Genomic DNA, 12599 nt, shown 5'->3' with positions numbered 1-12599 from the left:
TTTGCCAACAAAGCTCCGCCTCCACGCAAGCCCGGCCCACTTCCGGCTGCCCCACCCACCCACCCTCTGACGCTGGAACTCCGCCCCTCTCTGTAAGGTCCCGCCCCCCCGCACCTGATCTTGGCTCCCATTGGGCGAATCTGGATGCTGTATACACCCCCGACACACGCACGTTCGGCAGGGGCGTCTTCGCGCCTGCGCAGCAGCGCCGTCAGGCGGCTGGGTACTAGGGGCTGGGGGGAGGGGGCGGGAGGAGGTCAGGCCGAATCTTCCTCCGTAATAAGAAGCTACGCGTCCTGCGGTCCTGGCTCCGTGGGTCCGGTCGGATCGGGCCTGGGCGCTGGAGCTGCTGTGGCTCCCGCCGCGGCGGGTGCGATGGAGGCCGTGCCAGAGCCCAGCACTCACGCCGGGGAGGCCCCGACAGCGGACGGTGCTAGTAGATGAGGCGGCGGCGGCGGCGGCGGCACGGGCTCTCCATGAGCCAGCGGCGGCGGCGACGGGTGCGGCGGCACCGGCGGTTTTCGGTCCCCGGGGAGGTACGAGAAGTCGGCTTCCTGGTGGACGGAGACTGGCCGGCGTGGGGCCGCCTTCCGCGGCCCGGCTGTGCCGCCCAGCGCCCGCAGTCCCAGGCGCTTAGGGGACCATTACCTGGACGCGGGCGAGGCCGCGCAGCCGTTTCACCTGCTCCGGGCTCGGGGACGCGCCAGCCTTGCGGGGCCAGCCCTCGGTGCCAGGCCTTGGCTAGCGCAGAGGGCCGGGGGCCGGGGGCCGGGGGCGGGGTAGGCGGGGCCGGAGCGCGGGGGCCCGAGGCGGGCGCCCGCCGCGCGGCCAGCGGGTCCCGGCCGCGAAGCCCCGTGCAGCTTCAAGGGGCTCGGAGCGCGTGGCCGTTTTCCAGGTTATCTCGGGGTGCTGATTCCAGAGAGGACCCTTAGGACCGCCGAGCTCTTAGGGAGTGCAGCATTCTGTGCCTAGGGCGAGCGGTCTAGGTTCTCACGACCGGCTTGGAGTACAGACTGTCACCCTTGAAAATGACCGCAAAAGAAAGGTGTCGTTTTGCCAAGGAAACAGAGGTCGGTGGAGTCTTCCTGGCCGACTTAAGCTGGAGGGCCTGTTGAGTCCTGACAATAATGCCAGCAGCATACCTCCTCCTCCAGGGCTTCTGATGCAGTGCTTAACGGAAGTCTTTTTCGACGGTGTGGTGAAATCTTAGAAACAGTTTTTAGTGAAGCTCTTGGCAGCCATTTCCCCACTTTTTTCTTTTTTTTTTTTTTTTTTACCCATTTTTGTTGTAATTTTCTTTGTAACAAATCACCACCTTAATGCTGAAACGATTAAGTGTCCTCTGGTTCTTCCAGTCCTCTCTACCCCTGTCTTTCCCTTCCCCCCCCAAAAAAGGCTAAAGAAGTTAGTTTCGTTTTACAGATATATATATATATTTATATATATATATATATATATATATAAAATTGTAGTTTACCTTCCTTAAGTATATCCATTGCTGTAGTTATTCTTTATTCGGTCATGTCTAAAAGATAGTTCGAAGAAAAACAGTGCACAGATTTACGATTCCTTCCCAGTGCGACATTTGGGAATCTGAGCTCAGGGTTGTGACCTTGCTACAAAGTTTTTTAAAATTACACAGAAATAAATGAAACCATGAAGAAAGTTATTTTCATTTTTAAAGCATGTGAATGCCATGGGATTTTTGAAAAATCTCCAAAAACATTAAGAAACAGTTGGTGTTTGCCTAAGGCTCCAGATTTGCCACGCCCTCTTATTCCTAAATGGTTGACTAGAGCCAGCACGTTACTGACTATGAATAAACAGCTACACTGAAGACTAAATATAGTGTCGAATATTTTAGAGCCCACAGTATCTTGCCTCAAGCTGAAAATACTGTGTGTGCGTGCGCCCGCGTTGTATATATTGTAGAACTGAACTTTTAGTCTGCTAGTATTGTAAAATCGGTTTAAATTTAATTTCTTTAAAGTGTAAAAACAGTTTTGTTTTTTTTTTTTAACGGTAGTTACATTAGTTTCAGGCGCACAACATGGTGATTCTGCAAGTCTGTACTCTGAGCTTCATTTCTTACACAAAAACACATAGGTCTGCACTTCTGAATATTGGATTTATGTTGTGCCTGCTTTTCTTTTTCATGAAGATATACTTTTCATGAATATTTTTTTCATGAAAATATACTTTTCCATAGAAGCAACATTGAGGAGCCCTATGATGTTTTTAGTTTAGGCAGTTATTATCTCAGGTAAAGCTGTATTTTCAATTCAGTTTTTTTTTTTTTCTTTTTCAATTCAGTTTCATTTGGACCTCATTCTTTAACTTTTTAGAATTTTGCTTTGTATGATACACATGACCTGAACATGTTACTAGAATACTCTCAGTGACTAAAAACAAATTGCTTAGCTAACTTCAAGGTTAGGAGAAGGATAAATAGTTTAAATAAGGAGGACACCCCCATTCGTTCCCAAAACATACAAAGAGGGGAATCAGATTACTTACCAAGTCAGATCTTTACAGCAGGGCCTCTATAGTTAAAATAGAATATCCAGAATAGTCCTAAACTGTAAATGAAAAATCCCAAAGTGCATAGAAATGATTTTTGTATCAACTGTGCACTATTCAGTTAAGTACTCTGGATTACTTTTCATATGTGGTCTTTCAAAGATAATTGGCCATTATTCTGTAGCCCAGCTAAGAATTCCATTATAGCATTTTCATAAGTGGAATCATGTATATTAAAAAGGAAATGAAGCACAGCTTGTATTTTGAAGAGCTAAGGAGGTTTACATGAGGAATGAGCCCGACCAAATTTAGATTGCATCTTCAAATAGCTCTGTTTTTATTTAGGATTTTTTATTTCAGGGTCTTCCTATGTCACAGATAAAATTATATAAAATATAATTAGTATAAAAGTCTATCAAATGCTCATCCTGCACCTCAAAAAAGATTGCACTTCTTAAGTGGTCTTTCCAGAGGCCATGCATATTGCAAAAAAAAAAAGGCTCAGCTTGAATCACTTTAAATTTTTTCGTTATATTGGTAGACCTTCTAACCAAATTTAATTTGATTTTTTTTTTTTAACGATTTTATATTTAAGTAATCTCTATACCCAACATGAAGCTCAGACTTAACAGCCGGGAGATCAGGAATCACAAGCTCTACCAACTGAACCTGCCAGGCACCCCTAATTTGAATCTTTATATAGCTTTGTTTTCATTTAAACATATCTCATGCATTTAACATATGAAATCACAAATTTACATCTTCTATTTTAAACTTTTAAAATGCAGGATGAAGACACTGTTTGAAGAGATCAAAGCATCAATTAAAAATAACTATAACCAAGATCGCTCATTTTGGAGGCCTGTTCTTCCTTGGGGAGGTGTTTTTACTATCAAAGCTGGCCGCAAAGCAGTATCCTGTACGCCACTCTATGTTGAAATAAGACTGAAAAATACCTGCACCATAGATGGATTCTTGATGTTATTATATGTCATTCTTAATGAAAATGAAAACTTCCCCAGGGAACTCTCTCTTCATTTAGGTCGGGAGTTTGTAGACTGTTTCCTTTATTTAATGGACACCTACAGTTTCACAACTGTGAAGCTACTTTGGATTTGGGACAAGATGGAAAAACAGCAATACAAATCTGAAGTTCATAAAGCTTCATTAATAATTGATTTATTTGGGAATGAGCATGATAATTTTACAAAAAATCTCGAAAATCTCATGTCTACCATACAAGAGAGTTACTGTTCCAACTGGCGATGTCCAACTCGAGTGCAGGAAGATCAGCAACGCACAATTAATATAAAGTAAGTTTCTTCAAAGTCTGTCACTTTTAGCAAAAATAATATATTTTTAAATGAATGTTGCTATAAATAAATAAATATAGTCAAAGTGTTTCCTAAAGTACAGATCCTGTGCATTTACTTACACATAGCAACCACACAAAGGCCGGACTGTAGTTAAGTCCCATGACAAAAGTGTTACCATTTATTAAATCCAAATATCTTAGAATTGACTTTAGAAAACCAACTGGTAACTATTATTTAACTTGGATAGTAATGAATTAGTATGCAAAATGTTTTACTCATGCATTGAATTTGCTAATATGACTGTAGATAATTTTTTGTGTCACAAACATAACCTCTTAAAGAACATTTAATACTCTACTGGAGTGTGTCATCTCTGGAATGGATTTCTGTTGAATAGGGTATTTCTACATGAACAAAAAGATTGAAAATATTCCTTCTTTTCATGGCCAGGGCATAATTATAGACAGAAATCCCAAACTTGGAATCTTCATACCTGGAGAAGATAGGATGTGAGGAGCTCTTTCATTGACTAGGAGAGGTGCTGATAGCCTGCTGAGAATTTTGGCTTTGAGAGAGAAGGCAGACCTCTAGACTGGTAAATGATAGGGAGGAAGGCCAAACTGGCAAGCTCTAGTGGAGTGTTGGGAAATATTAAAGCCCCCAAAGGACATGAGCTGGGAAAAGGATAACTGCCAGTGGAAAAACAGGACAGAAAAACAAACCCAAACATGTTGTTGTCAGAAAGTATATTTGGCCCTGTGGTCCAGAAAAGCAGCTTAATAGATGTTCCCTTTTGAAGATATACATGTGATACCCTAACTTATTCGCATTTCTTCTTAGCATCTTTAGTTTAATATTGTAATATCATGCTACTTATGGGAAGCTGAAGGTATTTTATTCTTTTTAGAGTCTGCCAATTAAGGCCTCTCTTGTTTCTGAAATACACTTTGTCCATTTTCCTATACCGCTGATATGATGAGGTTGATTTTAAAATCTCTGTCAGGGAAAAAAGTTTTGTTACTCTAAATTATAATGGACTAAAAAGCATTTTAGAAATTTGTTTTTTAAAAAATTAGTTTCAATTTATATATGTTTTAGAGCTATAATTAAATATGTATAATACTGTATTAATGCTGATATTTTAAGCATCTCAAGGAAATATTTTTCATCATATTCCATATATATTCTATATAACTTTTTAAGGCTTTTGCCTATATTTTAATCCTATATTTAAAACAATCTCTGAGGGATCCCTGTGTGGCGCAGCGGTTTAGCGCCTACCTTTGGCCCAGGGCGCGATCCTGGAGGCCCGGGATCGAATCCCACGTCGGGCTCCTGGTGCATGGAGCCTGCTTCTCCCTCTGCCTATGTCTCTGCCTCTCTCTCTCTCTCTGTGTGACTATCATAAATAAATAAAAATTTAAAAATAAATAAATAAATAAAAATAAAACAATCTCTGAAATATGTAGGAAGAAATTTTTTAACAAATCAGGTAACAGAAGCCAACAATCGCTATAGCTTGCATTTAGTCATGTAATTAATTGGCAGCTCTCATAATTCTGGGTCCTCCTCCTTCTCCCAAGACCACAATCTCCTCTACTGAAATCTCTCAAAAATTTTTTAAAGTAACAACTGCATATTTCAGGATCACTTTACAGAAAGGTATAATGTTTCTTGGAAAGCTTCCTGCATTGATGTTGATTAAGTTCAACTGATTTCTATAATTATAACAAATACAAAGATGAAAAATAGAGGTTATACTTTGTTTGCTGTTAATGAATTGACCTGTAAAATTTTGTTATCCTAATAATGTATTCAACATGTAAAATTCCAAAGCAATTCTTACATAGATGTTGTAATGTTGTAGTCCTCCCCAAGAAATTCCTCATGGAAACTTGATACGACTGGCTGTGGATGAGTTATTCTGTTCCAGGATTGAACTGTGTGAAGAGAGTGGGTGAGTATATAATACACAATTAAGGTGAAAGTATTTCTGTTTTTTATAAAGAAACCTGAACAGATATGCTCTTTGATGTTAACACTTTATGAAATAGCAACTCACAAGTATTTAGGAAGCCTAATGTTTTTGGAATCTTAACACCTACTGTAGCTTACTATGCCATTTTATGTTGTGTTGTCATTATCAATCTTCACTATATAGAATATCATACTACATTTAATTGATGAATACAAAGCAAATGCCTTTTCTTTTTTTCCCCACTGCTGAGTAGGTACAATAAAACCTTGGTTAACCGGAACCCAGCTAATCGGACCCTCAATTAACTGGATTTTTTTCTGCATTCCTCATTTAGGAGAAAGAGGTAAATGGAAACCAAAACATTTAACATAGTTAAAAAAAAATTCAAAAGGGGCAGAACATATTCATCCCAGTCTCTTAACAATTTCTCATCTACAGTATTGTACAATGCGAATTAAGATTTAGAAGGATGATCTTACAGCTAATTTAATCACAAAAGAAGGGAAGAAGAATAAAATACATTCAATTAATTATACTTACGTCCAGAAAGTGAACTAATGTATTTTAACAGGAAATACTGAAACAAAATGGTTTTCTGGTTAATTCTTTAGTCAGTAAAATTTGTGAATCAAAATACTGTGCCCTGAGTATTCCGGTTAATCGAGATTTTACTGTATTTGTGATATTCTGATTTGTGGTATTCTGATCCATATGCTTAATATGTGATACTACTAAGAAAACAGAATTTGTTTCATCCTAATGGCAAAAAGATGCAATTAGGGAATTTTATGCAATATAAAGAGGACTGGAAGAGTCCTACCATTTATCTCTCTGCCAGTATTTTCCTTTGAAACCAGCTGAGAAAAAAAATGTATCTACACATGAAAGCTTTTATATCATTTCAAAACACTACATGTTTATATAAGCTTAGAAAAAAATAGCTAGAGCTTTTCCTGGAGTTTTACAAGTAGTATTTTTTTTTTAAAGATTTTATTTATTTATTCATGAAAGATACAGAGAGAGGCAGAGACACGGGCCCCATGCAGGGAACCCAATGTGGGAATGGATCCTGGGACTCCAGGATCACGCCCTGGGCGAAGGGAGGTGCTCAACCACTTGAGCCACCCAGGCGTCCCTGCACGTATTATTTCTTATATATATAGAATCTCACAGCTTATATACTTCTGGGTATAGGTATATAAAATACTAACATAGCCACACCATTACCTATACCTAAAATAGTTAATTATACTTATTATGAAATTAAGTAATAAAGACAACCCAGAACTGATAAAAGGCAGTTGAGTTTAAAGTATAATAAAGTTCATGCCTATTTCAATTTTAGGTGTGGTGGCTTAAGAGAATTTTCCCAGCGAGTTTTCTGCCATGGGGCACCCCCTTTTGTTGTCTTAAATATGCAGCATTGGAAATCTGAAGATCTGGCATACGTACCATATTACTTGGATTTATCTGATCACAAGTAGGTGGCTTTTTTGTGTTTTATAAAATTAATAAAAAGTAAATTGATTCTATTTCTCTGCTATTCTATCATGACTATGGCTAGCCCTTAAAGGCATACTGTTGAAAAAAATCATAGCTATCTGTAATTCTGTGTCTTCTGAATAAGATTAGAATCCACTACAGGGGGTTAGTCACTGGCAGTGTGCATAGTGGTGGACTATGAAACAGAATTGAGTTTAAATCCCAGCCCCACGTTTTATAAGCTACGTAACCTTGGGGCTTACAGATCAGTTTCTTATCTTGTAAAACAGAGATGACAGCACCTATCTGGTACATTATTGGAGGATTTAATGAGGCAATGCATTTAAAGTGTTTAGTACCTGATATGTCATAAACAGTAACAACTGGCTATTACTTGTATTTCAGGTCAAAGTAGTGTATAGTACAAGGTTATCGTTTAAACAAAAAATGTTACTTTCAGCATCATAAATAAAAATGTCTGCATACAAGCTAGGACATACAGGGTCTTTTAACTTTTTGCCTTTAAAATTAGGTTCTGTATGTGTGTACTTTCTCTTATTTAATAGAATGATACAGATTAAGAGTTAATCTGTTAAAATGTTTTTCGAAATTCTTAAATTATATCAATTTTTTAAATTATTAAATATTTTACCCCAAATTACCAATTAATTATAGTACATGATTTTTTTATAGACGGATATATTTTTTAGGGACTAGAATGCAAACTATCAATATTTTTATTCCTTAATTAAGAATTTAAGGGGTACCTGCGTGGCTCAGTTGGTTAAGCATCCAACTCTGGATCTCAGCTCGGGTCTTGTTCTCAGGGTTGTTAGTTCAAGCCCCGTGTTGGGATCCACACTGGGCATGAAACCTACTTTAAAAAAAAACTTAATGTTCAAGAATTTTGTCTTTTTTGCTACACTTTGTCATTTAATTTGCAGGTACTTGTTGGAAGGTGCCACATTATTTAACAAAGAGGAACATCATTATTCTGCAGCTTTCCAGATTGATGGACATTGGATGCACTATGATGGCCTCAGAAATGTGAATTTAATTTTGTTAAATAAACCCCCAGAGTTTCTCCTCTTGTCATCATTGGTTTATATTCGAGCAACAGAGAAATAAATATAGACTGATGCTAAATTAAATTGTTTTCCCGCCTGCCCATCCTCCCCCAGATGAAGGGCTTTTATTTTGTATATACTTGGTATCCAAGGAAATAATTAAACTATACTAGTTTCAGAGGTATATTTTCCGGTGTTTAGCCCCAGGTAAATATTATATATAGAAAATCTATGCAAAAATGTTTGTATTTCTTTTTTCTATGTCCTGGGTTTTTTATACAGGCATACTTTATGTTGAAATAAAATATATCTTGTAGCCTTTGTATTTTTTATTTATATGTACTCAAAAGATTTTTACATTTCTGTCTTTAAAACCAAGAAAATACTTCACCATTTGAATTCTCAGTTTTTCTTTTTGGTTGTTCAAATAAAACCTGGGTACAAGTCAGTATTTCAGTTTATATAAATTTAACAGTTCAAAATGTATCTGACTATATTTTTTGCCCTACCTCACTAAAATCCAAAGTGCACTGTTGGATCTAGTATGGATTTGAATGTAGAACTTAGAGATGGCTTAGTCTTTTTTATCTGTTGATTTGCCTAATTTCCCTGCAGCTGTTTTTAAAAATACTTTGGTGAGAGTGTTTTTATGGACTTGAATTATTTCTTTATAATGGCAAATTATTTTAACCACTTGCTCTAAAGTATTATAAACCTGTCAGCAGATTTTAAGTGTTAACTAAACTTTGCAAGCTTAATTATAATTATTGTTACAAATAAATTATATAATTAAACAAATATAATGGAAATATAATAAAAATCTATTCTGAAGATAAGACAACTATAAATATCTGGCAACTGACTGGATGCTTACTAATGCTGAATTAACAATAGAAATGTACTTTAAATATATATTTAAGAGAAAATGGTGCCTGGAATATTTTTTTCCTTGTAAGTCATATTGGCACAGAGAAAAAGAATACCTAAATTTTTAGAGTAACTACTGGCTTCCTTGTAAGTAGTAAACTGATAGCATGAGGGTTTGATTTGCAATATAAATCACTAGAATTTTATAGTTATCAGAAATTATGTTTGTTTTCAAAACCCTAAGATCTTTCTTCCTTTTGCAATTTTAAGGGAAAAAGTAATCTCAAGGGAAAATACTTTTTGCAATTATCAACATCCACTTTAGTGTTTAATTTCAGTTTACAGTCCATCTTAGGTTTTGGGTTGAGATTGCATGCAGTATACTTGGAGATTACTACATGACAACACAATTCACTGCCGTATACCAAATTGGTAAGATTTAATTCAGTAAATTAAGTCTTACGTTGGCTTTGTGCCATATTGAAAGAACTTAGGAAAGAATGAATAAATTTGAATATAATGCTGAGAATGTCTCACTTTGAGCAAATACTTTGAAAATTACGTCTTACATAGGATAAAAAATAATGATTTATTTTACAAAAAATCTACCCCAGAGTTTATTTAAATAATCTCCCACATGTATTTACATAGAATTTGATTTATATTGAGTTTTTCTGGGGACACCTTATTGCATGAATCAAAATATACAAAAACAAATATTAGCATATACATAAGTGGTTTGTTAATGCAGATTGTTCTTTTAAGAATTGCACTTTATTTGAAATAATACTAGTTTATCACAAAAAAAAAAATGACTTACCTACCTCACAGGGTTGTTGTGAGGATTAATATGTTTGTTAAAATCTTGACTACCTTGAATATGTAAATAAAAAATATATTTTTCTACCTCTTTTATATACAAGTAAGTCTCCCAGATTCTGTGTTACTAATGAACTTTTTAGATCTTTTCTTTTAAAGTATTTATTTGGGCAGTTGCTTCTATCAGTAATGAACTTAATGTGTAGTAGATTTTAAGTATGCCTTCTGGACCGTGATTCCAAGAGGGTTGGATTTTAAAGATAATAGGTAATTTATTGTTATTGTAGTGGTTGGTTTGTAGAAAAAAGCAATTTCCCCTGCTGACTAAATAGTGGGTAGAAAATAGGTGAAAAGTAATTAAATTATCTGCAGAATGTGAAGTGAGGGTATGGAAAATTACAACCTTAAACACCCTTAGAAAAATTTGGACTGCTAGAGTGTGGGGGACGGGGTTAGGGGAGCAGTGAAAGATATGAGGAAATAATCGTAATATATTTTTAATAAAAATGCCAAACACGTAATTATACCTCATGGAAGAAAAAAAAAATGATTTGAAAACCCTGGCCTCAATCAGAGGGAGATAAAGAACAAATAAAGCAAATTTAGGGAGGAATGTCCAAACCTCTGAAGAAAAGAAACCGCTGCCCCTTGTTTAGCAAATAATCTTATATTTATCCTTCAAAGTTGCTTTTCGTTATTATTAGAGTTGATTTAATATCTGAGGCATTGTCACTGGATCTGATCCAAACAAAGAGGAAGAAAAACTAAAGATAACTACCTTGGACATGCTTACTAGGGTGACTCTAATGTTCTATTTCATTCCTGGAGTATGAGCAAACAAGTAAGCTATATAAGCAAATAACTCCTATGACCCACAAACAAAAAGCTGTGCATGTTGAGCACATCAACAGTTTAGTCTTTAAATGATTTAATGATATTTAATTATTTGAAAATAACTGTAATGTGCTATAGGCATAAAAGGTAAGCAATTCAAAAATGACTGCAATTATTGCTGAACTAAAGCCAAATCAAACACTTATATTCTCATCTTTATCAGTGTTCTAATGTTTAAAATCACCAAATTCTGCTTTAAAAGCTACAATCCGCTTTTGAAGTTTATCTCAATGGCTTGATGCCTAACAGGTTCCTACCCATGCAGCTGGCCCAAGGTTCACTATCTGGTCATGGGGACAGCCTTGAGCCTCGAATTTTATTTGATCCCAGAGAGAACATAACCTTTGATTTTGTCTTAGGTTGAAGAGGAAGTTAGTGGGGAGGCCTCTGGGGCTAGATGATTTCTTTATATGCTGATTTCTGTCTGATAATGTATATTATTTACATACACTCAGTAAGCAATCAGTTCCATAGTTTTCATCTATTGTTTTTTTCAGTGAGGTCTTCTGGAAGGTACCAAGGGGAATATCATTTGAAGATGGCAAAGTTGTGACACCTGGGTGGCTCAGTGGTTGAGCATCTGCCTTTGGCTCAGGGGCCTGGTCCTGGATTTCCAGGATCGAGTCCTTCATCAGACTCCTTGCATGGAGCCTGCTTCTTGTGTCTCTGCCTCTCTCTTTCTCTGTCTCTCATGAATAAATAAATAAAATCTTAAAAAAAAAAAAAAAAAAAAAAAAGGAAAATGGCAAAGTGAGCTGCCCGGCAGGACACTCAAAATGATGTGGAATGGAACAGCAGCTTGGAGAGCAAAAGAGCTGTGTAAACAAGTTAGCCATCGTAGAATTAGACATCTGTTTATATGTTTGTTTATAGTTTCAATACTGCTTGTTTTCCCTTTGAATTTTGTAAAGTCCCATTTTTAATATGATTATAAAAATAATATATAGGGATGCCTGGGTGGCTCAGTGGTTGAGCATCTGCCTTTGGCTCAGGTCATGATCCCAAGGTCCTGGGATGAAGTCCTGCATCAGGCTCCCTGAAGGGAGCCTGCTTCTCCCTCTGCCTATGTCTCTGCCTCTCTCGGTGTGTCTTTAATGAATAAAAATAAAATATTTAAAATAATAATAATATGCAAATCAATAACAATCAGTAAATCCAAAAAAGTATAAATAAAAAAATGATCAACCATGATTTCTTCACCCAATGATAATCATTAGTTCATATTAGTAAAGCCTTTTTGAAAAGTCCAGCATGACTTCATAGTACTGATGAGAACCAAGAGCCAAGGAGTTAGGGCTTTGAAGAAGTGTATGCTCTAGGGGGCCAGCATAGGGGTGATAGCAAGCTATCAACATGGAGAAACTTCGAGAGGAAAGTAAAACTGAAGAAAACTGCTGTGGCCACCTGTTTAGATAGTTCTTTATAGCTGGACACTTGCCTATAGAAGCTTTCATCTTGGGATCCCTGGGTGGCGCAGCGGTTTGGCGCCTGCCTTTGGCTCAGGGCGCGATCCTGGAGACCCGGGATCGAATCCCATGTCGGGCTCCCCGGTGCATGGAGCCTGCTTCTCCCTCTGCCTGTGTCTCTGCCTCTCTCTCTCTCGCTCTGTGACTATCATAAATAAATAAAAATGAAAAAAATACCATTTAAAAAAAA

General features: G+C 37.2%; 1 protein-coding gene across 1 annotated transcript; it reads left to right on the top strand.

Moving 5' to 3' along the window:
* Positions 1 to 258: 258 nt before the first annotated feature.
* Positions 259 to 10139, top strand: CUNH14orf28 (chromosome unknown C14orf28 homolog). The gene is made up of 5 exons (XM_055309009.1): positions 259 to 536; positions 3309 to 3833; positions 5704 to 5793; positions 7160 to 7294; positions 8241 to 10139. Exons 2-5 carry the CDS (start codon positions 3310 to 3312, stop codon positions 8422 to 8424), a joined length of 933 nt encoding a protein of 310 aa, XP_055164984.1. The 5' UTR covers positions 259 to 536; position 3309; the 3' UTR covers positions 8425 to 10139.
* Positions 10140 to 12599: the final 2460 nt, after the last annotated feature.

The sequence above is a fragment of the Nyctereutes procyonoides genome, unplaced genomic scaffold, assembly GCF_905146905.1.
Source record: "Nyctereutes procyonoides isolate TBG_1078 unplaced genomic scaffold, NYPRO_anot_genome, whole genome shotgun sequence".
Lineage (NCBI taxonomy): Eukaryota > Metazoa > Chordata > Mammalia > Carnivora > Canidae > Nyctereutes > Nyctereutes procyonoides.
Note: the sequence above shows the minus strand (reverse complement) of the source record. Positions and strands in the feature narration are given on the sequence as shown.

Bases quoted from the DNA above. Each gene is read 5' to 3' on its own strand.
- CUNH14orf28 (XM_055309009.1), top strand. From the start codon at position 3,310: ATGAAGACACTGTTTGAAGAGATCAAAGCATCAATTAAAAATAACTAT. The intron at 3,834-5,703 runs GTAAGTTTCTTC...GTAATGTTGTAG, and splicing joins CAACGCACAATTAATATAAA to TCCTCCCCAAGAAATTCCTC. The intron at 7,295-8,240 runs GTAGGTGGCTTT...TTTAATTTGCAG, and splicing joins TTGGATTTATCTGATCACAA to GTACTTGTTGGAAGGTGCCA.